The sequence below is a fragment of the Podarcis melisellensis genome (assembly GCF_964234715.1).
Source record: "Podarcis melisellensis genome assembly, chromosome: 4".
NCBI lineage: Eukaryota > Metazoa > Chordata > Lepidosauria > Squamata > Lacertidae > Podarcis > Podarcis melisellensis.
The window spans coordinates 25,202,840-25,229,550 of NC_138531.1; the positions used below are offsets into that span (position 1 = coordinate 25,202,840).

A 26,711-nucleotide genomic window follows, 5' to 3' on the forward strand; every position below is an offset into this window, starting at 1 on the left:
GAAGGAAGGGGCAGAGGGGAGAGACAGAGCGAGAGAGAGCTAAGTTCAAAATGATCATTGTCCCATCACCAGTTTGCAGCACTGAAAGACTTGACTGTTGACTGAACTTTTCACAAACCAATTACCCCGCAAGACATCTAGGAACAACCAGCCACAAGTCAGCCATTCACATTCAGCAAGACGCTTGTGTCTGTTTCTCTCACTTTTATGTTGCTCCCAAACCACACTGTGTTCTTTTCATCTATCATCACCCATCAGCAGCAAGGACTGGCACTGACAAGGCAGCCTTTGATGCACGCCATGTCTTAACAGATGTTGGTCAGCTCAAAGCAGCTAATAGGGATAAAAACGGGGGTGGGGGAGGAAATTCTCAAGACTCACTGTTCCCCTGCCACTTTCTTTTTCAAACACTAATTTGGACTAAACTTTGCCATTGTGCGCTTAACCTCTGTCTGCAGATGCATCTGTGTTGCCAGGTGGAAAGCAGGTTGAAATTCTAAGAGACCCCAACAGATATTGCTTCATTTTGTTGTCTGTGTTTTTTAAAACTATGGTTTAGTTAAAACAGGGCAGGTGGGAACAGCCTCAGACGGATGCCTCAGAGGGTCTAGCCTCATCCTGGGTCAATCAGCTCACACAGATCTGCTAGGGCAGAGATGGGCACCTGCCCTTTTGTGTAGCATCCAGTGGAGCAGTTTAGCCCACTAGATCTACAGAGGCCAGCAGGGATGAGTGCTGGTCATAGCTGGTAGCAAGGGGGCTTTGCTGGGAACAAGATTCCCACGTACTTGCAGCTAGAATAGCGGTAACAAGGATGCAAACTGATCTGGAGCTCACACAGCAAGCATGTTTTAAATTAAATCAAATTTGGTGCTTTGTCGCTGAGAAAACCTTTAATAGGTTTTGCTGCAACTTGATGCCTATTTCCAAGAGAAAATATTGCTGTGGAGGCTAAATTTGGGTAGAAAAATCCTCCCTTAGCACAAAATTGCTGATGCCTGCTCAAGTAACTGACAAGCAAAAGATTTAATGGCATGATGGCAAATAATGGTCAGCAGGTTAAGGAGTTATATAAAAAAAAACCCAACGATGGTACTGAAGTCAACTGACTGAGCAGTGGTCTTAGTCTGAGATTCTTCTCCTCACTGACTTCCCCTCACTATTCTTCCTCATTCAAGTGAAATAAAGATAAGAAACTGGTCTTACAGTGGTGCCCCATGCGGTGGTTTGCAAGGTGAAAGAGATGGCAATAGCAGACAAGGGGACTTCCTACCCATATCTGCCAATGGCAAGGCAGACATGGGATGACACAGCCAGAATTGTGCAATCCCATGGCTGTCTGAGATGTTTGCCCAGCCATAGGTGAGGGTGGCTGTCATCGCGATGACCATACCCCTTGCACAACATTTATGCAATATCCCTTACCTCTACTGCCACCTTCAGAGAAGTAAGAGCAGAAAGGTTGCTCCCCCTCCATATATGTGCTGTGGGATACATTTCACCCCGTGAACCACCTCAATGGCTGCTACTGCTATTTTTGTCATTCTGACATTTAAGATAAATACTCGTCTTATACTCATCCAAGAATCAGCTCAGTCATTATATATTGCTTAGATGAGTTATTCAGAGTGCCAATGTGATCAGCCAGAGGATGACAGCAGTAATTATACATGTTTTAAAGCAAGCCTGATAAGTGCTAATGATAAACTCTTCATAAATACTGCCAGAAGACAATGGCTACAATCTAGTGCTCAGTTAAGGATCCTTTAGTTGACTTCAATTAGGCTTGAGTCAAGTGTGCTTAACCATGAACTGGATTGCAACCAATGACCACCAACTCATCTCTTCTGGTAAGCTTGTTATAACTACTTCGATTCCTGCCTCTCTCTCTCCCCTTCTTTTTGAAGTCAGCAGTATTTCCAGATGGAACCATTCCATTTCTATGAAATGCAAATGAAGAGAGGCTTACTTTTGCAGAAGTCATGATCCTTGACCTCTCACACACTGGTACGCATGCTTCGTCTCCCTATGCAAATGCTTGCTTTTATTATTTCTTATTATTTAATAAACCCTTAATGACGGGAGATAAAATGTATGAGAAATAGCCTTTAAAATCACCTCCTTCAAAATCTAAAAGCTCTCCTGTTTACCTGCATGATCCTTTACAAAGGGACTTGTTGTAGAGCTTTTCCCGTTGGTACCAGCTTCCTGTTCCGGGCGTTTAGTTGGATCAGCATTATTTGGGGACCCACCAGAATTGGGAACTGAAACAACACAAATGATTCACTACAAACTAACAATAATGTGCTTTATAAGCTGGTTATCAATTTTCACGAGGCATGAATGGCTTTGAACAGAAGATCCTTTATGCAGGAATACAAGAAGATATGAGAATGTAATTTTCTCCTTTAAAGCAAGCAAGAGAGAAAAAGCTATAGAGTTATTTCAGAGATTTAGATTGTGAAGCTAGTGGCAGAAAATGAAGGGGATTCCTGAAATTGGCAGGAAAACCTTTGCAGATGACATTTCAGCATAGCAGGCAAGTTGATTGACTACTAAACCAACCTCTAATTAGAAAGAATAGGTTTTTTTCTGCACAATAGGTTATCTGTATATGAGAAAAGGACAATGAACAAAACCCTCTCTTCTTTAGGGAGGATTTGCCACAAGCAAATGAAGGGAGCAGTAGCCCCCTTTCCTTTTCATTTGTTTTAAATAATGCTGAGCTCTGAAACTGCTTTAATGTTTAGAACGCAAGCAAGAATAACTGCAGCACATGTTGTTCATGGGTGACCTTTCTTTCCAAGGAGAGCTCTCCAATGAAGAGATCTTATTGCATTAACTCTCTTCCTGTAAAATCTGTCAGTAACTTAGGTGCAGAAAATAGGCTTTGCCTTCAGAATCCAAAGAAAGGCAGACTAATATAGACTCCGCTGTTTCATGCTGTTTCACCTTATTAGCAGAAGCTGAGACACTCAATGGGGCCCAGGGGCTGATCAAAGTTGTTTGATGAAAAACACAGATGGTCTTTACCTTGTCCAACTTTCATTAGGATCTTCATGGCTTTTGTCTGACACACCCCTCCCTCCTGGTTATCCAGGCCTTCCAGTGATCCATTAGATGTTGCTGATTGGAAAAAAACAAAAACAGAGTGAAAGATTTCAGGATGCCACCAGGTGAAGTTACACAAAGCAAGAGTACCTGAAAATAGATGTTATCTGTTCAAATTCTCTCCTGCTGTTCAGGTTTACCCAGAAAAAGTTGTGAAACGCTTGACAGCCAGGCAAACAGAGCAGGCTGTGTTGTATACCTAAAGGCTGGAATGCATTATCGGGTTTCTAACTTATCCAGGCACTTTTCTTTCATGAACAATTGGCTGTCTTGTTATTATGCCACTGGTTGAAAGAGTAGACAGTTCTCCACACCTACACCTACACTGCCCTGAAAAACTGGGAGTTGGCTGGAAAGAAAAAGGAGTCCTGCCAGCCTCAGCAGAGCAAGTAACATGCATTCCTCTCAAGCCAGAGAGTCCTACCGATTGAAAAAACATAACTCAGAATTTGCAGTTGCTCATTTGTGTACTCCAGTACCTGTGAGTATATCACTTGGACTAAACCCATCTGCATCTGCAGTGGTACCTCAGGTTAACTACTTAATTCGTTCTGGAGGTCTGCTCTTAACCTGAAACTGTTCTTAACCTGAAGCACCACTTTAGCTAATGGGGTCTCCTGCTGCCGCTGTGCCGCCGGAGCCCGATTTCTATTCTCATCCTGAAGCAACGTTCTTAACCCAAGGTACTATTTCTGGTTTAACGGAGTTTGTAACCTGAAGCAAGGTACCACTGTATTTCTATTTCTGCCTTCACCTGAAGGGCAGGGAAACTGTGGCCCAGGTTGCTTTATGAACTCCCAAGACTTAAGTTTTCAACAAACTGATGCACACGCTCAAGCAAAAACAGACAAAATGTAGACTCAAAAGCAGCTTTTCATTTCTGCTTCCTTAGCTTACCTAACTCATCAGGGAGATATTCTACCTATCCATCTCCCCTTAAGGGCAAATAGAGTTTGGCAAAAATCCCACTGCAGCAAATTCTCTTCCCAGAGACCAATGCACGCTCCCAAATTCTAGGGGAAGTTTCTGATCAGCTGAGAGCCAAAAGGGAGGGGAAGATGTCACTGGCAAATTGCTCAAGAAAGCTGCAAGAAGAGTGGGATTTGACTGGGGTGGGGCTGGGTTAGCTCTTGGTATTTTAATTATCAAGTTGAAGGCAGGAATGGTCTGAATGGAACCTGCAGGCCCCCATTTTAATTCATGGGACTTAGAGAACGGACATTATTTATCTGTCGCAAGGATTTTGAAGTTGCAAACAATATTTCATGCACTGAGCAGAAATAGCTGCACAGACTATCTATCTTGATGAATAACGCCATGACAACTTTTAATATTACTAACTGATTATAGCCCTAATAAATCTGGTATCAACATTATTGGGGGTTTCCCCCCAGTACTTTCTCCTACCCTAGTACTCTATAACCTTTGCAAGGCACATTTGCAACAACATCTGGCAACTTACTAAAATATTAAAGGAAAGGGAAAAGCCATGAAAGTCCTTGCAGGGGGTTTCCATGAAGAAAAAGCAATTAAGCGGCACTTCTGGTACTAAGAAGAATCTCCTTTTCATCTAATTTAGATATGGCCCCATAACTCTTTCTTTTTCTTAGAAAGATGTACCTTATATACATTCCTGAGTTCCTTCATACTCCCGGACCCCCTTTCACTAAGTGTCTTCCCAGCCCCATGTTGATATTTTTCTTTCTCTAATCTTCTCACTAGCTGCAAAAACTATGAACCTTTTCCTTCCCTTTGATCTAGTTCCTGCTTTTGTTCTACTTCGCCCTCCTTGTGGGTGTAACATAATTCCTCACTACATGAACTTCCTTCTTGCAGCTCCCTCTCATATTATCCTTGTAGCTGAGCTTGCCCAGACATCCCGGGCTAATTCTGGCTTTCCATCTCACACAAATGTTAGCTGGCCAAATTTCACCTCTCTGTTTTCTGACTCCTTGCATGTGCATTTTTAAAGTGAGAAATTTGGCTTGGGAAAATTGTGCACATCTGCGGGGCCAAGCTCAGAAAATAATGGAGATGTATAGCTTTGTTTTGTTGAGATCTTTTTTCTCCCCCTCAGAGAAAAGAAAAATCAATACTAAGAACCAGTTTGGGACATAAATCAAATGCATCTTTTGCTGTGTGTTTTTTTTTATGACCTCTTTGTTTCTGTCCTTGTAATCTGTACACTGGCCAACAGTGTACAGAAATACTGAAATAGAGCTTCGGTAGAGAAAATAGCAAATAAACAGTGACCATCCTCCTCTTAACACTAAGCTTCAGGAATTCAACTGCCTTTAGCTGCCTTTTGCAGATTAAAGCATAATAGAGTCAGGCTGCAGTCAGTGTCTTTCTACACTGTAAAAAAAAGAGAGAGACCATCTTGTTTAACCCATGATCTAGGCAATGGCAATGCAACCTAAACAATTCACAGCTTAACCTCTGTATGACACAGCAAAGAACACTGCAGAAGATGAAATCTCAAAACTAGTGGCACAAAAGGAATATAGGAGTTGTTATACCACTGCGCTCCTAAAGGATCTCTACATGCCTTACTTCTTTAGAATCAAAGTTGCAATGCTGATTTCGCCTAAGTCCCTGATGAATTCTAAGTTACTGTGAGGAACATTAGGTTCATGAGGACTGTTGAACATTTGTTGGCAAATGGGGATGCAGTGAAAAGGCTTTGTGCTGACTATTAAGCAACAGAAACTCTCCTTTTGCTAGGTAATCGAGATATTGATAATTTGGCTTGAAATAAAAACCAGGCACCTATACCTCCTGCATTCCTCATTTGCCTGCTTTTTATAGTGGTGCCCTTTTGGCGTGCGCTGCAAGGGAGGCATTTGGATTTTTTTTTTCAGTCATCAACATGTCTTGGACAGCATTTGCCTGGGATGAAACTCTGCGTGTTGTTTAAAGCTCTTGATAGCTGGTGGAAAAGGAGTGTATAAACAACAAGAGAAAACGCCAAGATAGTTTGACCTTATTAAAATATAACTGTCATATTCTGAAACATTTATTCCTTTCAGCTAAATATATAGATATTTTTTTTAAAGTCACTCCATCATAGCCCTAACCCAGCTGAGTGGCCATTCTCCAATGAAGGCTTAAAGGACATATCAACAAGGGCATTAAATGTCTCTTAAAGAAGAACAGAACAACAACAAGGAGCTCTTGACACCACTGAGCTAAAACTAAGTCCAGCGCCACCCAATGGCCAAGCTATGCAATGACACTATCCACATCCATATACAGTAAATGAAAGCATTACTTCACCGCAGGGCAGATGACAGTCATCACGCGGTCTAATGTCGACACCATAATAAAAACCGAACTATCATAGTAACTTGTCAAATGAATTCCCCTCCCCCTCTCAAATTGCAGTTACTTAGGAACATATCAGTGGTTTGTCCTCCTTTTGCTGGTATCACCCAGCAAACTAAAGAAGCTGAACTCAGGCTCACAACATGGATGAAAAGGTCTAGCTTGCCTTTCTATGAAATCGGACCCATTTCTACTCCATGTAAGGAAACAGTAAGGTTTTCACTGACATAAAAACAAATACATCTCTCCATGTTTAAATCTCTCTCTCTCTCTCTCTCTCTCTCTCTCTCTATATATATATATATAATAAAGTTGGAAGGGACCCTGAGGATCATCTAGTCCAACCCCCTGAAATGCAATAATGTGCAACTGTCCCTTATGGGGATCGAACCTGCAACCTTGGCATTATCAGCACCATGCTCCAACCAACTGACCTATACAGCCCAGTCTCATTCATCGCTCTTAACCTCAATCTCAATATTGTTTATTACTCAACAAACTTGTTACGCAGAAAACCACAACTGGAAGCCCATTTGAATCAGTTAATAACTAACACTAAAGAAAATAAATAATTCAGAATAATAATAAAGCTGAAGACAAAAAAGGTTGTTTGCCCAATATTTTTTACCTAGTCTCCTACACAATTTGTTTGTGACTGACCCTGCCAAGGCCAGTCTCATATCACTGTGACTGATACTGTTTCTGCTCTCGGAACATGATCTGAAGTTTCTTTTTTATACTGTTTGTATTCTAAATAGTTGGATAGAGTTGCGCCTGCCTGGAGTGCTTCGCTTTCAGGCAGATAGCTGGGATATAAATTTTAAATAAATAAACACCAGTCCACTGCGGACTTTATGAACCTGCTGCTTTTGCTGGCCATGTAAGTTAGCAAAACTGGCCACATACGTACTCACTAGCCTGCGTTTTGCTTGGTGAGTTCCGATTTCTGCAGGCTGAGATATTCTCCCTGCTGCTTTTATGTTGGTTTTCGTTGCAGTGCTTGTGTTGTGACCTTGGCTGCCTTGATTTATAATTGGTTTTCAGTATTTTTATCATTTAAATTTTGTGCTTGCTTTTTTATTTCTGTAAATTGCCCAGAGACAGAGACAAAATATCAATGTAATGAATAAACTAGTGTAACATGTTTTTGTCACTGTTATGTTATTTTATCTCAATATCCCAACTTGTGTAGCTACAGGAATTATATTTCTGTAAAGAAAGCAGGGCTTGCATGATTGTTCCTTGTTTTCGTTTTTTTAAAAAATACACAATGAAAAAACACAATGAGAAACCTGAGGGCAATGCAGAGCAACTCTAAAATACAATTCTAAACATGGTTTCAAGCTCAAGGAACAACAAATCCAGCCTACTTTTCAGTTATCCTATGGTCTTAAAGGAAACTGTGCAAAGGAAACTGATTACAAATGTTCATAAAACTTATTTTATCTCTACCTTTATGCCTGTATAGCATATACATGAAAAAGTCTGGCCTTCAAAGGGTAATCTTACATTAAAAGCACTGAAAATCCTATAAACCAAGTTTTGATTCGTCATATTTATATGCTTCAAAAACTATGCCACCCCTGCTTATAGAATGAAGTGGGCTCACTCTAAATGCAGAGGAAAAGAAATCAGTGAGACAGACAGACAAGAAAGATTCTGGGTTAGGATTTCCATACAGTCCCCATGGAGCGCAAGTAATATTACATTTTAATACATCTTCATTTGATTGTTATTACTCTGCCTCCCGGGAGGCTAAGCCACTGCCTGGATCTTGGCTGTTTTCAACCCATCAAGTTAGTAACATTGCTCTAATCAGATGGAGAATTAAGCTGCTGGATTTGTGCCTGGATACAGCCTTTCATTCACTAAGAGATTAGAAATGAAGCAAAGACACACACAAAATCAAGACACATGCCCCTCTTCCAAACAGAACACAAAATTGCTTTTTAAAAGCAAGAGGAATTGTGCTGCAGTGAAACCACAGGTCCTAGGCATCAGCTACCAATTATATTTTTAAGCGCTGGGTGATGGTGTCCACTTCAACCACAATCCCTCCCCCTTTTAAAATTTAATATTAAATATTTTGGGCTAAGCAATCAGTTAAGATTTGATGTTAAAGAAAATGGAGGATCTATTTGTTTGCATTACCCTATACAAGCAGCCCTGTAAAACCACTAGGTACAACTGGATAAGAAAAAATACTGATGCCTTGAAATGCAATTTAATTGCTTTAAATTTTGTACTGGTCTCTGTGTGCATGCCCCTCCTCCCCTCCATTTTATTTTCACAATAGCCTTGTGAGAAAGCTTAGGTTGACCCATCACTCAGATTTCCAAAGCTGAGTAAGGATATGAACCCAAGTCCTTGTCCAATACTATAACTACTGCACTCTAGATATCACACGCTCCCAGATGTGTAAATGGGATGTGGTTTTCCAGGTCCACACTCCCACGCAAGTCACATGACATGCAGAAGATCATGGCCTTGAAAAGTGCTTTTTTTCCAGGAAGAGATTGCGGCACCCAAAAATGCTCACTGTGCAAAACAAACAAACAATGGAATGTCCCGCTTTTATCAGAGCTGTTAGATTTCGAATACCACCCAAAAGCATTCATGGTACTTTACCTATATATTTGGTTGGTTCCGTTCCACAAGCTGCTTCTCGGTATTTGTTGGGAAGATATAAACCTATTCTTGGCAGTGGTGGGATAACAAAGCTTAAAACATTAACCGTCTCCCACCCTAAACACACACACACACAGAGAGAGAGAGAGAGAGAGGTAGAGAGGTGGTGGTAATGTGTCTTGGCCTAAGAACTAAGGTTTTTAAGAGAGCTGACCATGTTTTGAATGGTGCTGTCTCCTCCTATAATCCTCTTCTATCAGATCAATCAGGTTTTTGGAAACTGTTTACACAAAGGTATAGCTTCTCTGAGCTTAGTACATATGTGAGTAAGAGTAGCTAGGACAAAAGTTACCATGCCAAGAAACCTGCTGCAAGGTCAACAAAGTCTTCTCCTGGGAGAGCCAACTCTGGCTGCTATCCTCAACCCACCTCATCTTACTGTCTTCAGCATCATTACAACCAAGCGGCATGTCATCCAAAGAACTGTCAAGGCTCCTCTAGATAGTTAAAACCCTATTTTCAAGAATTTAGGTTCTTAAAAATTAAGGTTCTTAAAAGCTAAGGCAACCTGCAAATGTGGGCTATTATCCAAATTTCAGCAAATGCTATGCTTAAAAGACAGATCAGTAAAAAAAGGGGGGGAATCCTAAGAGGGGGGGAAATCACCAAAGCTTTAGTTATAGCAAAAAGAACTATTCTTGATGCAAAGCTGTGCTTGATCTAATGTGAATTCACAGGATTATTGAGTACATGGTCTTAACAAAAAATAGAAGCGTGTGTGTTTGCCATGGGATTGCATATCTATAATGTAGCTGCTGCCAGTTGCTTTTGCCTTCATTAAATGCTTTCCTTGGTAAAGCATCAAGTAATTACTTCTTCTTACACATGTGTTATCTAATTTTACAAGACAGATTTAAAAATACCCAGAACCACACAGACTGAAAAACTACAAATCAAGGTGCTTGTTTCTGGAACAACTAGAAACTGCACATAAACCAGCTGTGGTGATCTGAGCACAGTGTTTTTTTAATTAAATGGTATTAAAGTTGCTTTTTTTCTTATACCAATCCTCTGATCCCAGAGCTTCGAGAGCCTGGAAGATGTAGAAGAAACTCATTTTAAGCACATTGAGTTGCTCCATTGCTGTGCTTGTTGATCCATGTCAAATTTACGTTGGGGAAGGAGCACATTTCCTTGTTTGTTTAACTAACAAAAATAAGCAACATGCCATTTTAAATTATACTGAATCCTGAATTCAAAGTGCTTTCTAATGGTATCACGAGGTGAAGCAACACATAGGTCTTGCTGCTCATAAAGAAGACATTTCTACTGCTGATTTAACACTATGCACATGCAACCAGGGAGCTGAGGACCAGAGGACTCATTCCTTCCATGCAGAAGGTCCAGACAATTCACATGTTTCCATACTTCTGAGACCATTCAGTACAGGGGATGCCAATGCCAGGGACCTCCTCCAGCTGATGACCTACCACCACCTACAAGCCCACCCAACAATCACCTACTTCTCAATGCCCTTTGTCATGTGTGTCACGTGTTTTCTTAAGACTGTAAATGCGACAAGACAAGTGACCATGAGCACTCTTCTCCTGAATAGCCCCCTTCCATCCACCTTCACTCTGAGAACTGGGTTTCCATGTGTACATTGCAGTCCATGCCAGGATCCTCCACACAACAGGGGGAGCCCATTTTAGTCAAGCAGAACCATCCTGGCCCTCCATTACATGAAGAAATGCATGCAGCGTTCATTGGAAAAGGGTTACGGTTGCAAGCACAGGTCGTCTCTCAGCTAACAGTTTTTCCTCCTGAATTTCAAGATGCTTATTCAGTGGCACGAGGCCAGACAGGGAGACCAGAACATGGTAGCTTATTTCTTCTGGGTGTCTTGGGTGCAACTATTTGTATAGGGTGTCACTAATTCAAGTTAGAGCTCCACAGCTCATACCCCCAGGTCCACAATGGTCTCACTAGTTTTCTGTGTGTTTTTTTACAGCCAAACCTTGTGGGTTTTTTAATGGAGACTCACCCCAGGAAAAGGGCTGAACAGTGGTACCTCTGGTTGTGAACGGGATCCGTTCCGGAAGTTCAGCCGGATCCTGAGGTTTTTGCAACCGGAGGAGAAGTGGTAGACGGCTTCTGCACATGCACGCATGGCGGTAGACTGCTTCTGCGCATGCGCACAGCGGTAGACCACTTCTGCACATGCGGCGAAACACTTCCAGGCTTGCCACTTTCACAACCCAAAGTTTACGTTACCCAAGGGTAACGTAATGTAACGTAAGCTGAAGTGCTACTGTATTTGTTTTCTGCTCTACACAATAACCAGCTTCCGCAAATGTTAGCAAAGACTGCACAGTAATGACACCTGTTAGCTTAATCTATTGTGCAGCCTTTTTCTTGCCCTCCATATGGTCCCCTAAATGCCACACATACACACACAATTTAAAGTTTTTAAAAATAATAATAATAATAATTGGAAGTCTACTTTATGAAGAGTGATAATTTACACAATCCAAATGTTCCATTACAGCCAAGAGTTTTCTGCATTGTTGTTTCAGTTAGTCTGTTCTCGCTATCAGGACTTGCTCCTGGGAATGTTTTCACAGCCTTTTGAGATGTGTTCGTAACAAGAGATAGTGCTGCAAAACTCCCACGAGAGTCAACACCAAAGTTCTCTGATCCCACAATGGATGTGGCAGCAAGTAGCTTTGCTGAAAAGAAGGTCAATCCCCTTTTTAGAAGTGGAGCAGCAGAATATAATTAGAAGTAGAGTGTTCCACCGATTCCAGTGGAAATGTACTCTTTTGTCTTTGTAAATTCAAAGCATTAAAAAAAAATTAATTTACTTTTAAAACCTGACCAAATCTCTGTTGATCTACCTTTTCTCCCATAATGTCTCACCACTGGGCACACCCTGTATTGCTGTTCATACCCTCCCCTTTTTTTCAGATATAGGACATCAAGTATGTCACTACTCACCAATAAGTATCACAGGCACTAGCAATCTGCAAATACTCATGCAGACTCTGCTCATACTGCTTTCACAAATGCAAGCACGACTAAGAAGAGGGGAAAGGAGAATCACATTTCCCCAAAGGAATTTCCTTTCTTTTAAATGCTGGAAAAGATACATTATCCAGGAAAAAAAACAATGAAAAAGGAATGGGGGGAAGGCACTAGGCTTAAGGGGAAAGGAATCTGGATTTTCCCCAAACTTGTACGTTTCTCACCTGGAAAGGCCTTTATTGGCACAATGAAGCATACTGTGAATGGAGAGCTTACAGAATAATGATGGCTCCCAAGGAATTTACTTTTGGGCAGAGCCATCCAAACCCAGCAGATACACCTCCTTATCTGCAGCTTACCGCTCACTTTAGCCAGGCTGAGTACAGCTGAAGGGCCTCAAGGTTCACAGGGGATCTGCAGGGCTTTGGATCCAGAAAACTCAATGCTGCAAGCACTATGACCTGAAACACCTCTTTTCCAGGACTCTTGTTGCCTCCTGCCACACTGGGAGCTTACCACCCTATTAGGTACAGCTAAGGTCCCCTGGTGGGGGCACCACCCAAACCAGTGGCCCATAGAGGATGCTACACACCATTGTTCCCTGATATCACCATCAAGGGCTGGTGTCTAAAATAGACACCATGGAAACAACACAGGACAGAAAATAGAGAATAAGATGGGCAAAGATGTTGGTTGCAGTTCGGGCTGACAATGCAAAGGTTAAGCCAAAGCCACACAGGAAAGAGTGGCATTTATCAAAATGGCATTATCAGCCTGCTCCCACAATATATCTGTTCTGAACATCTTATACCTGACTTAAGTTTTCTGTGCAACTCAAATGCTACTTTGAATATATTTGACACACACTGACACAATAAAAAGGAATCGTCAAGCTTCTATTTTTTTCTCTCTCTCTCTCTGTAGGACCAATACCACCGTTTATGTGCTGAAATCCGCTATATATGTTTTCTATAAACAAACCAATGGAAAAAGCTGCCGTTTCTACATGCCGTTTCTTCATACTAGAGAAGGTTCTCTCTTTATATATTTATATACCTCAAGCTTGGAAAGAGTCCAAGAAATACTTCCCAACCCGTTCTATGATATTTTCTTAAACCTTCAGCTGAGCAAAAAAATTGAGAAAGCGAATTCGTATTTGAGTTACACCAATTGTTCTAAATGATGCATGGGTTTGTCCATGGGAAAATGGCTGCCTTAAGGGAGCCTGGGAAGATATTATCCGTCCACAGATTTGCCCTCAATGATTTCCATCTGCATCCCCTTAAATCTTCTACAGTTTTTTGCTAAACCTCTCCCCTCCTTTCCCCCTCTTAATAAAAAGGTTAGAATAAAAAGTTCCTGTTAGGAGGGGGGGGTGTGGAAAAAAATATCGCAAACTCCTTGTGTGCAGTCTACTGTCACTAATTGCATGCAATGATATTAATGACCCAGTAATTGCTGTAAGAGTGGCACTGGAGTGGAAAACATCATCTTGAGGCAGGGTTCATCTCTAGGTGGTAGGACATCACCATTGACAGAGTTAATGCCTAGTGACATTTTAGAATATAACACTACAGATGAGAAAATGTGCCACTCGCACGGCTCTAATGGCTTAGATGGACATGACGTTATTTTCAGTGACCGCAAGAGTCCAGCAGTAACCCCAAAGCAGTGACACAGTAAGGGTTTGCCCTACAGATGAACCTCATTCCTTTCAGGGGAGATATTCTCTACTATAACAATCTAGTGCAATTTTCCACATGTTTGCTCCAATAAAAGAATACCTTCATCTCCCGCTTTCACTTCTAGCAAAAACAGAAGCAAGCTTTATTGCAGAACACAAAAAGCTATTTAGATCCTCTGGCCATTGTCTATCACACACACACAAAAATGATTTGGCATTTTAAGTCTCCAGGTCAGTTACGGAGCCTATCAAGAAAGATAACAGAGTTATTTTTCCTTGCTTAACAATAAGCAACCTCCTTGTAACATTAAATAATATAAACATAATATTATTTAATATTACAAGGAGGTTGCTTATTGTTTTCATGCTTTGTAAATGAAATTTCGAAAAGCAGTAAACAAGCAAAAGAGAGAGGTTTAGCACAGCTGTGGTTTTACGGGTATGTACTGAAGAGGTTTATGCCCAGAGTTAGAAACATATTTTGATTAAGACTGATCTCAGAGGAATCAGAATTCAGTGGCATTTTGAATTTTGACCTCACTTCCCCACTCAAGTAGAGCAAAAACTCCAACCCCAGTTTGCTTCAGAGAATAATATTAAAACAGGCTTATAAGCTGGTACATGGATTACTGAATATGCATCAATACTGTTGCCTTTCTCATTAAAGTCTTTGTAGGAAAATGAACAATTAACAAAAATCAAGTTTCTTGTATACAAAAGGCAACACTGAGCAGCAAAGCTTACCCTGCCAAGCATCTAAACCTTCATGACAACCCACTAGTTCATAATCTTCTGAAATGTAGTAGAATTGGCTATGAACAATGCAACCTATGTATATTGCCTATCAAGCAGATAAGCAAAGTTTTATCAGTATGCTCTGTACTGTCACATCCTTAAATATTTTAGGCAGAAATCACTGCCCCGGTAATAAATTTGGCTTCCTGCTACATAATCAAATGCTGAAAATGCACACAAAACACTTTTTGAGTTTGCAGAAAAAAGAGATAAAACTTCAGCCCTCAAAAGTAACAAGGGCAACATGCAAGCAGGCGCCATCTTCCACACATTGGAAGCAGCACCCTGAAAGGTGCTATGTGACAGGCTCTGTTTGCAGGACTCCCTCTGCCTTCGCCAGTGGGGAGGGGAGCATGGGAGAGCTACCTCTTTCTCCCAGGAGAAAGAGACAGCTCACTCGCCCCCATTCCCCAAGAAAGAGGTAGCTCGCCTGCCCCCTGCACTGGCTGAGCAAGCCCACCAGCGCCTCCAGCACGTACACAATGAGCCGGAGGGATGGGGCAGTGAAGTGCAAGAGACGGGGACTTCTTTGAACACAAGCAGGAAAAAGATCGGCGCTGCTCAGCTGGGGAGCGTCCATGTTTCTCTGGTTTGCACATGAGCAGGAGAAGGATCGGGGCTCCTTCAGACGGGGGTGGGGGGAGCACTTTAACAGAGCCTCCATCCTGACACTGGCAAGTAGCAGAGGGACTCTGCAGCAGTGGCAATTTCACCAGCGATATACCGCTGAGTGAAGCAGTCATCACAGACTGCCCCTCATATCAGTCCTGGGCGATATATCGATATATCGTCCAAGCCTAATTACACTTTAACAAAATATAATCGATGCATCGTTTTTATGCAGAAAATGATTCGGTACACTGCTGCAAGTTGTGTCCCTTGATATTTTGAGTTGGCAACTATTTAAGCCTTTAAAAGATTCCTACAAAATAACATTTTTATTAAAAAATGGCATTTTACTCATTTTTTTCAGTCATTTCTACCATGGTGCAGAAATAAGGGGGGTGGGAATAAATCAGTGCTCGTTTTGGAATAAAAATAATACTCATTATTTTTGGCACAAGATTTCGATCTCTGTTAAATTAAACATAAAAGAAATACATCAAGGCAAAAATTATATATAAAACTTGCAGGTGGAAATCTATAAATGGGTTTTGCTGTATGTGGGGTTTGCTCCAATACCAATATTCATAATAGCACCATATCATCCCATATGTACATACACACACATATAAAACTTCTGCTTGCCCATATCTATGTAAAGAAACATTATGCACATTTCCAAAATGTATTATGTTGCTCATTTAAATTTATTCTTGCTCTTCTTTAATGGGCCTACTCTTTAGCAGGATGCAAATGACTCCCTTTGATTTAATGAGAGTTCTTCAAATCCCATAGCAAGAGGGAAAGGCCTTAGGGCACTCATTTTGCAGAGTTTTACACCAGTAGTTAACTTTACACATGGGAGTAGTCCTACTTAAGTCACAGAGATGCTTTATATACATAAAATTAAACCTCTGTATGTGTAAGCCTTTGTAACACAGTGGCTTAAGTTATTTATTTTGTTTAAAGCATTTTAGTTCATTTAATGCTAATCTACATAATGAATATATAAAAGCTCCTTAAGCAGAGAAATGGCTTTCTCCTTTGTGGCATCATTTTATCCTTGGCATTGTTAAATCATTTACAAAGCAGAGCGTGTGGGTGGGGAAATGCTATAAATAAACAGAAGCTGGAAATATTCAACTACATATGATAAAATATTAAAAACCCTTTCAAGTCTGAGCAATTCCTAAATAATAATTCTTCCTTTCTAAGCCATCACTCCTTGTTTCCTGTCTCCTTTCATATCTAGTGCACATTAGTGAGTTTGGAGAAGGGGGGGGTTCATTTTTCGCTCAGTGGTTCCCACCTATTAAGAAGCAAAGCCATCCTGTCCTCTTATTTGCCACACTTGGGAATGAAGCAAGGGGTACTTACATATTCCTGCTGTACTACCATTCCAGCTAGTTTTAAATGAGATGAGCAGCCAGCACTCTGCCTAGATAATGGCACCTTAATATGAACAAAGGCAATCTACAGCAGCTCCGTTCAGTTTATAGGACCTATGTGGTTTGGGAAGGGAGACCCAGCAGACTGAACCTCCATTAGCCTCACCAGCTTTGTACAGGAATCTGAAGCTCTGCAAATCTGGGGGGGGGGGGAGACCCAGTAATTTTATTTGTGAAAATTATATTTAATTCCACCGCAGCTGAACAAGAGTCCCTTTAAAAGGCTCGCAATAACTGACCACCTTATATCATCTTACAGTTAAGAGGGGCTGAAGGTAATTTGTTTATTCTTTTGGAAGACTTAGGTAGGAGAAAGAGAGCAAGGAATGCAATTTGCCGACCGAAGGTGGCTTTCAAGATAAGCATTTCCCTACTGCATGGAGGGCAGGCTGTAGCCACAAATGTTCCGTTTCTGAAAGTAAACACAACTTTATTCTTTTAAAAATAAGGATGATAATGCAGCTGTGGAAAAAAACAAATCAGCTCAGTCTATTGAAACAAAACAAGGCATACAGAATCAACTGAGAGAGGGTGTTGTTGGGCAACTGTTCAGAAGCTAGTAATAACTTTTATTCATATATATATATACAGAGAGATATTGTTATTTATATATTGAAAAAAGAAGCGGAACTGTAGTTTCTTTGTTATGCCTCAATCTAAAAATGCTTCTTTATGTTTTTATATTACTTTACACCACCCAGACATGAAAGGGGGGTATATACATATTTTTATAAATAAAACTCAGGGACAGGATGAACCACCGTTCCTAAGATTTGTCTCAAAACTCATTTTTTCAGATAATTTTTAAAAAGAAAAGAAAACTGAGAGCATGCAGAAGCTTTATCACTTGACATAGTGCACACCTCCTTCGACCACAGTAGATCCCCTGATACAGTGAACAAAATGGCCAAGTGACTGTGTTTTGTTCTGAGCTTGGCTGCTTCTATTTTTGCCACAAGCCTTCCCCAGTTTTTTTTTGTTTTTTAACTGGCCTGCTTTCCTGATGTGTGGCTGTTCAGATGCTTAGCAAACACAAGCGGCATATGAATAAAATGTTGTCGGTCAGCTTTGTTTTGCAAAAGCGTGCTTTCTATTACACAAATGTAATTTAGGAACTGACCAAATAACAATATATGTGTCTTATGGGGGTGGAGACATCAAGGAGGGAACCGAAGACTGTCCGCTAGGAAACAAAACAACTTTATGGCCAGTTGAAAATTCCATCCATTAAATAACTTGACTTTAACAAGAGACACAAAACACTCTTTTTTAATACAGGCCAGGTTGATTACACCCCTCGGCTTGATCCTAGGCATGTTTTATCAGAAGTTGCTCAGAGTTTAGAGGGACCAGCAGACATAAGAATTTATTCCATCCAGGAGGATTTTCTGCTGTTGCTGCAAGTTCTGCATTGTGCATAACCTTTGTTTTTCTTTCTGTTAACCTTAGTCAGAAGGCAGTTACAAAAATGGGTCACTTGAAAAAGTTGGCAAAAAAGAAGGAAAGCCATATATATTCTATTTGGCTAGCAAAGCCAATGGTTATCTTAAGAGTATGCAGATGGCAGCTCCAGATGTTAAACCATGGCGATGAAGCACTAGGTCCCTCTTTCAAATGCCGTATCAGAAGTAAATATATATTCTTGAGTGACTGTTATCACTGCTCTTACATACTATGGAACCCACATGAAATTATGTCTCCAACCCAAGAAAGGTTCATTTATTATGGTTTGGACTAGATCAACATAGTAATGAGAGAGCAAATGAGAGAGGTAATTAAGACCCATAATTAGCTGCCCATGGGTCCTTTGTGTGGAAGGGTGGAACATAAATTTAATAACTAAGCAAACTGGAGCCTGGTCTAGAGATGTGGTTTTGTCAAACTATCTGAGAAACTGAACAGGAAAATCCAAGGAACAACTTCTGTTCTAGCAACCTGTCAATAATCCCACTGCTTGACAATATCCCAAACAAACTGTGTTTTCTCACAAGCCCAAATTGATTTGTATCTATTACTTCACAATGGGGTTGGAGTACCTGTGACCCCAGATGTTGCTTGACTGCAACTCTCATCACCCGTGACCACTGGGCCATGTTGGCTGGAGCCAATGGGAGTTGGAGTACAACAACATCTGGAGGACCTTCAAATTAAGATAATCAACCTGGCCTTCAATTAATTTCTGGAAGGCAATTCATTTAGTAATATTCATTCCTGGGTGTGTGACTAAGTGGAAGGCTCTGTGTTAAAGGGTATGACATGTGTTAAGTAACCCTGTAAATTCTCCTTCAGGCTTCTGTTGAGGTACTAAGACCAGCAAGATTTTTCTTAAAGCATTGAATTGGACACTCATAATCCCAGCCACATTATACAAATAGTTGATACTGTTTTATCCACGCAGAAAACTCTCTACACGTTTCTGTATTATTATTATTATTATTATTATTATTATTATTATTATTACTACTACTACTACTACTACTATTATTTCTTTCCACAATTGTTTGCATCAAATGTGGCTTAATTCAGTAAAGGCATTTATGATATGCTACATCAGCCTTTTGCAACCTTGGGGTCCCCAGATGTTCTTGACTACAGCTCCCATCATCCCTGACCACTGGCCATGCTGGTGAGGGGTGATGGGAGTTGTAGTCCAGCAACACCTAGAGACTAAAGCAGGCATCCCCAATCTGTGCCACTCCAGATGTTTTGACTACAGTTCCCATCATCCCTGACCACTGGGCCTGTTAGCTAGGGATCATGGGAGTTGTAGGCCAAAACATCTGGAGGGCCACAGGTTGGGGATGCCTGGACTAAAGGCTGGGCTAGACAAATGACTATTTTAATCTCTGCCAGAAAAATGGTATGTAAGTAGTGAGTCGTTGATTTAAATAAAAGGGGACAAGAATAGGGAATCAGAACTACTCTAGTACCTCAGCTGAAAGATTTTGGCTCTCCCCAATTGTGAACTAGTGTTGGCAGTTCCATCAGGCTAACTGAACAGTTTCTATCCCACCTAGGTGACATAAGAACTGTAACTTTATGAACTGATCCTTAAGCTCCCCCCCCCTCTGCCTCCCATCCCATTTTTCTTATGTGTTGTGTCTTTTAGAGTCTAAGTGTGATGGCAAGGACTGTCACTTATGCTCATCTTTACTATTCTGAGGGGTTTTTTGGATAAAGAATGGGACCATTAAAAAAAGAGCAGATTTCAAAACAACGCTCCACCTTGACTGCAATTTGTATTGTGATGGAAGAGCTGCCCAGTTTTCAGGCTGGTGGAAAGTTGAGCAGGAAATGACCTCTGCTTCTTTCTTCCTTGGGCCCTGATTAGCTCAAGATCCCTGGGGAATTCTGTGCTTCCTGCTCCCAGGTTCTCTTCCATTGGGAGGGACAGGCATCACAACAAGAGAAAGGGCCTCCATGAAAACAATAATTAATGAGATAATCTACCCTAAAGTTAAGACTAATTCTGTACCGATTTAAGATGATGATGATGATGAAAGGTTGATTCCATGCACAAGCAACTGAGATATGCTTTCAACAGCTATTTATGTTTGGATATGGTCTTTTATCCCATGTTTGTGGGGTTTTCTCGCACCTGAATTACACCACAGGTGGAGCAGAGGCGTCGAGCCACAGAATGGGCTTGGAAACAGACTGAATTAAGGTAAATTAGTCTGAACAGGTTCTGTGAACATCTGAGCAAGTTACGTAGTCACTCCTACTCAATAAATGTGCAGAGGATGGAACAACACACCAATTCCATTACTCATCCTCATTCCTGTCTTTCTTCTTAACTGGTGGCCACATCCTTTTTCTCCAAAGAATGAACAAGTGGCGGGGAAGCCACATTTCCCTCAGAAGCTCCTAGCATTACTTCGCTTCAGCCACATGTTTGTATCTGACGCCTACAAATAATTACTTCAGGTATTTGTCGGATAAAGAAAGCCTTTGCACACTAATTCTCTGGTTGAAAAATGTATTCATTAAAAAATACAAAAAAGTTGTTGCTTTTGTTCATAATAGGTTTGGGGCTTTTCTTTCCTCAAGGGAAAAGGGCTGAAGTTCGGTGGCAGAACGTGAGCACCGCATGAGGTAGGTCCCAGTGTCTAGATGAACCAATGATTTGACTCTGTGCAAGAAAGCCTCCTATCTTTCTTCCTAAGGGGAAGCAGTACCTGCTGTTCCCCAGTTACATACCCTTCGTGGCAAGAACAATTATGGCTGACAATCCAAATATTAAAAGTCCTATTCTTGGTGCTAATACAGGATCATAACTGGACATCTGGAAGAGTTGAGAAATGGAGGGAATTTCTACTGTGTTGGTGTCCTGTTTTTGTGAAGAAAATATATGCCTCACTAAGTTTCAGCTTTGGTCACTGGTGATCTGAAACCAGACCTTTAAGGCAATCATACATAGCGTCCTGCCAGGACGTTCCTATTTCAAGTAATATGTCTTCCTGAGGCATTATGATAAATCTCGTACCATATCCAAGGCACCAGGCTGAAGGGACAGTGAATTCTGTAACCCCTAAAGAATGTCCTAATCCTCCCGGAAATGTAATGTCTATTATACCTTATTGCCATAATGAAATAATTATACAAAAATGAAGAAAATGAGTCCTACTTATGGATTTACTCTGAGGGATTACTGACACAGATACGACAAAGCTGACAGTCTACCATGAAGTTCCGTTTGTGTCCATAACTCTCAAGTCATAATTAAAATGGTGCCATTTATGTCACAGTTGGCCTACTGTGGAGAATTAATCCCTCTAGCATTAGATAACTGAAATATTTCATCCTCAGAACCAGCTATTTGAGCACAGACAGACGTTTTTATGTTGCACTTTTTCATCAGGCCTACTGGCAACTGTCTCTGCTTTCGGCGCTGCACTTCTCACTCAAGCAAAATAGAAATTCCCTTGCACATTTCTGGAAAAAGTCACAGGCAACAGCAGGGAGCACTACCCACCAAGATAGCGCAGTGCATTTTTACAACATAATCTTACAACCCAGCAAATTGCATTTTTAAATATTCCACATTCGTTATTTCATCAACTCTCTGATTGATGCAGGTTTTAATTACACTGAAGTTGCTGTGACTATTTTCCTGTTTCTTATTTATAAATGAATCTACTAAAAACAAGGAGAATGAATGTAACTTTGAAATAGCTACTTACTTTCATTGCTATTCCCCATGCCCAATTTTCTCTATTTTTCAGTTATTATGAATATTTGAAGTGTTCAGATTTCTAGGACCCACAGCCTCTAAGCTCAGCCTCTGCTCTGAAATGCTGGCAATAGCTATCTGCCTACCAGACCAACCTCAGGGGTTCCACTATGGCAGTTATTTGCCTTGCTGCTTTCCCCAGGCAAAGGCTGGCAGAGAGGCAGCTATCTACCTTTCTAATCAGGGCCAAATTTAGGTTTGATGAGGCCCTAAACCATGGGTAGGCAAACTAAGGCCCGGGGCCCAGATCTGGCCCAATCGCCTTCTAAATCTGGCCAACGGATGGTCCAGGAATCAGCATGTTTTTACATGAGTAGAATGTGTGCTTTTATTTAAAATGCATCTCTGGGTTATTTGTGGGGCCTGCCTGGTGTTTTTAGATGAGTAGAATGTGTCCTTTTATTTAAAATGTATCTCTGGGTTATTTGTGGGGCATAGGAATTCATTCATTATAATTTTTTCAAAATATAGTCCGGCCCCCCACAAGGTCTGAGGGACAGTGGACCGGCCCCCTGCTGAAAAAGTTTGCTGACCCCTTCCCCAAGCTGCTGGAGGTAATGGGGCCCTTTAGATGTCCAGCTGTCCTTTGTCAACAACAAATTGTCGCTGTTTTTTGTATTGAATATATGCTGAACTGAAATACAATTAAGAAGTATATTAATAGTTAAATAATTTAATATTAGATAACAGGTACAACAGCTTGACCTACATTCAACTGTGCTGCACTGCAATGTGCAGCTGAATGCTACATGTTTCCATGCAACTAGTCCATGCAGAATGTAGGCATCCTATATGACGAAATGAGCAAACCAGTGATATCTTAGGAAGCAGGCTAGCAGGCGGGATCCATTACTTACATCATAGGACCCTACAAAACACTGTTGCTGTATGCAGGTTTTATTTTATTTGTTTTTTATCTTATTTTTTTCCTTTAATTTTTTTGGGGGCCCCCAAGAGAGTGGGGCCCTAAACTATAGCTTGTTTAGCTTATATGTAACTCCGGCACTGATTCTAACCCTAACAGACATCAACAGAGAAGGACTGTTAAGACTGCACCCAAAGATAAGGCCATAATTCGGAGCTTTGTTTAACTTTCACTATGGGTCCTGCAAACAAAACAATAGAGTGGGGAAATGAGAGCACATTGGTGCTGTAATTCAGTGCCCACCTGTCTGGTAATGTCCTACTGATTTCAATGACTTAACCTTCAAGTAAGTGTACATTTCAATTTTTAGCTATTTCCAACTGCATCTTAAATGAATATTCGCTTTTTTAAAAAGAAAAAGTAAGCCAGCTTGATAGGGCTTATCCTGAAAGGCAAGGCATGCAAAGAGAAAAAGAAGGCTGTAAGTCTCCAGTTTCTCTGAAGCTTTAGAGACGGAACACTTAAGATTATGCAAATAGAAACCAAACCCACTTTTTGATGTAAATGATCAATTTGTGAATTATCTACCAAGGTGATGTTTTAGCAATTTCTTATTTTTTTTCCTACCCAGAAAGATTACTTCACATCTTGAGCTATTTCTCCTACTTCCCCCTTCTTCCGTTTGCTTAAAATTAGGATTTACAAAACTGTAGTATATTATACTTAATTATTGCTGTTCACCATTCAATGCGCAGTGATTGACATACCATATTTCAGAGGGGTGATACTGTAACATTAAAAAATAATAACATACATACATAATGTGTACTCAAGGCTTTGGGTAAATGCAGAACTGCTGTTTCTGGCGGTGCCTTACCCCTCTATACATTGGTTGGAACCAGATTAAGATGCCCGTGTTTTCCATAAATTGCATTATGAGCATCGCTACCACAATTACACAGCTCACATCTATGAAAACCTGGAACCTTTTCTTTAATAAATAAAAAAAGCTCTAAAGCAGCAGGGAGTTGGTTAATAATAAGCTGCCATGAAAATACTTTAAAGAAAACAATATAAATCCTTTAAGCTTCTTACTTGATTGAATACAATGAATAAATTAAGAAGCAGCAAGACAGAAGGAAAAGGAAACAAAAGTCATTGTTCACTTACATATGATGTAATAATCTTTGTTTCTCTGAAATTCCAGGCCCCAGAGGTTAGGGCTGAATTCTTGAAACTTGATGGTAAACTTAACATCTTGATCAGGCTTGGCACAGTTGAGCAGAGGTGTGTTGTCCTTTTTAATAGTGCAACTATCTGCTTGGTCTTTATCAACCATATAGACCTTATAGTATTCATACTGGCCACTAGTTTTAGAGTCCACCTTCGGGCATATAATATCCAGTTTGTCTCCGATCTTTGGGTATAGTACCAGTCCTTGTCCAGGATGGAATCTAAAAAGAATCAGGAGGGAAAGAAAAAATGTCAAGACACTTGGAAACATATTTTGAAAAGGAGGTAGCAAAGGGAACAAAATACAGCTTGAAAACTGGGAAACAAACCCCACATCTAAGTTGCTAAAGGAAATGAATGGGACAGCAGCTGCAGGCTACAAGACCTCCATTTCACACACAAACCCCACTTTTTAAGGCTGCGCACACCTTAGCGGCTTAAATTTTCCCCTGATGCATTTCAAGTCACATTTGCACATTGCTGTGCACACCACTAATGTATTCACCGTGTACATTTCCTGATTAGTTGGCCCTGCCCTGAAACACTCCCCCCCTTGAACTCCTGTTCATGACGCTGTCATCTGCTCTTGTCATCTGTGCACGCACAACGGCTGTCCCAAATGTGCACACCTCAGCTTAGCTGCAAAGTGAATGCTCCTTATGTTTTCAACCAGGAAGGAAGTCCATTGAGGGGAAACGCATCAAACAGTAGCATTTCTGAAGAAACCACAGGGTAGACATGGATTGTGGCTAACATTATGTGCATATGGCTTCAAAACCAGCAGTGGGAGTCCACTGGAGCCAGAGTAAATAGTGATGGGTACGCAGCCTAAATTAAAATAAAAGAGGTAAAAAGCAAACATCCTTTGAAATGAGAAGGAAATGTTCTTTCAAGCGGGAAACTTCAGTAGGCAGATATTAAGCATCCTGTGGTGTGATACCTGGATTGCCAGTAGTACAAGTGAAAAGGATCTAGGGGACTTAGTACACCACAAGTTTAGCATGAGTCAACAGTGTGATGCAGCAGAAGCAGCAAAAAACAACAACAAAAAACTTCAACAGAAGTATAGTATCCAGGTCAAAGGAAGTAATAGTCCCACTCTATTCTGCCTTCAGACTGCACCTGGAGCCCAGTGTCCAGTTCTAGGCACCACAAGGATGTTGTCAAGCTGGAACGTGTGCAGAGCACAGTGAACAAGATGATCGAAGGCCTGGAAACAAAGTCTTATGAGGAATGGCTGAGGGAATTGGGTATGTTTAACCTGGTAAAGGGGAGACATGATAACCATATTCACATGGAGGATGGAGCAAGCTTCTTTTCTTCTGCACTGGAGGCTAGGACCCGAACCAATGGATTCAAGTTATGAGAAAGGAGATTCCACCTAAACATCAGGAAGAACTTCCTGACAGCAAGAGCTGTTGGACAGTGGAACGGACTCCCAGGAGAGACAGTGGACTCTCCTTCAAAGAAGCTTTAAAGCAGAAGTTGGATGCTTTAGTTGAAATTCCTTGCATTGCAGGGGTTTGGGCTGAAGGACCCTCGCAGTCCCTTACAACTCTACAATTCCATGATGTTAGCCTTGCTCATGGAAGCAATCACTCTAGAAAGCTTGTCAAAGTTACGTTTCTCCAATGTGACGTAACCCTCATAATGGTGTAGGTGGGGTTTATGTTGTTTTTCAGTGATATCACAGGCACTGTCTAGGGCAGATGCTGCTGGTGAAGCTAAGCAGGTCTGGGTCTGGTGAGTGCCTGGATGGGAGACTGCCTGGGAAGCCATTCATGAGCTGCATGATTTAAGGAAGGTATGTGATAAATGTGCTAGATAATTAAATGTTACACAGAGCAATTTCAACTGTAACAGAGGCATTGGCTGGCCCCTTCCTAGCCTACCATATGGCCAGGCAGTGAACCAACAGTTGCTTCAGCTTCCAGGCAATGGATGCACATCTGACCTCCTTTTGTCCACAATACCTCCCTCTGCTTGCTGATCCTTTAGAAGGCTTCCAACTCATCTCCTTCCCTCATTCCTTTCCTTAAAAAAAAAAAGGAAAGCATTGCCTTGCCTTAAAACTAGGGCAGGTCTACGTAAACCATTAAAGTGTGCACTGTCTGGTATCAAATGGTTATCTGAAATATTTCAGATTCCTTATCGAGTTGGCTACTCATCAGTCAAGCAACCGGCTTCATTTTAATGTGGTGCCTTAAACAAAATAAACGTTTCAAAATTAAAATAATTGCTTGTAATATTGATTCAACCGCAAAATGAAGACACGCTCTCGTAAGCAACAAAGGCCACTGCAATCTTTCTCCCCCACCCCCACGCCTGGATGCATGTCTTCCAATTAATGCCAGGAAGCTGCTCTTTAGAGCTATGGATACAATATCCCCCTAATACCTACAGCTGAAAGCCTCCTTTCCCTCTTCCTAAATCTTTCCTGTCAGCCATATTGCTGCAGAGATCTTCCTTAATAGAAAATGTCTCTGAAGACTGAAAGGAATGGCCCTATCCAACAGCTAGCATTAAAACGCAGAGCAATCTTTCTCCCTCGTATACACAAACATACAAACATTTGTGCTTGCTCCATTATGAAAGCTTAATAATTAAACCAGAGGTTCCTGTTATCTTGCGCTTGATTAAATATGCCTACCAATAACTTGCCCCAGCCTTCCCTGACCCTCCCATGCTCGCCGATGGGAGTTGTGGCCTACAATATATAGATGGCACCAGGTTGGGAAAGACTGCCTTAGCATACCCTCCAAC

At 41.1% G+C, this 26,711-nt stretch overlaps 1 protein-coding gene across 3 annotated transcripts in view; it reads right to left on the reverse strand.

The window, feature by feature from the left end:
• EFNB2 (ephrin B2) overlaps positions 1-26,711 on the reverse strand; it is a 53,227-nt gene that overhangs the window by 1,539 nt on the left and 24,977 nt on the right. For 2 of the 3 annotated variants that reach the window (XM_081908262.1, XM_081908264.1), the window contains exons 2-4: positions 23,886-24,169; positions 3,034-3,126; positions 2,151-2,264 (exon numbers count right to left, since the gene is read on the reverse strand). In XM_081908262.1, coding sequence (XP_081764388.1) covers positions 2,151-2,264; positions 3,034-3,126; positions 23,886-24,169 — 491 coding nt within the window. The remainder of the gene's footprint in view (positions 1-2,150; positions 2,265-3,033; positions 3,127-23,885; positions 24,170-26,711) is intronic. The other variant, XM_081908263.1, reaches the window with a different exon arrangement.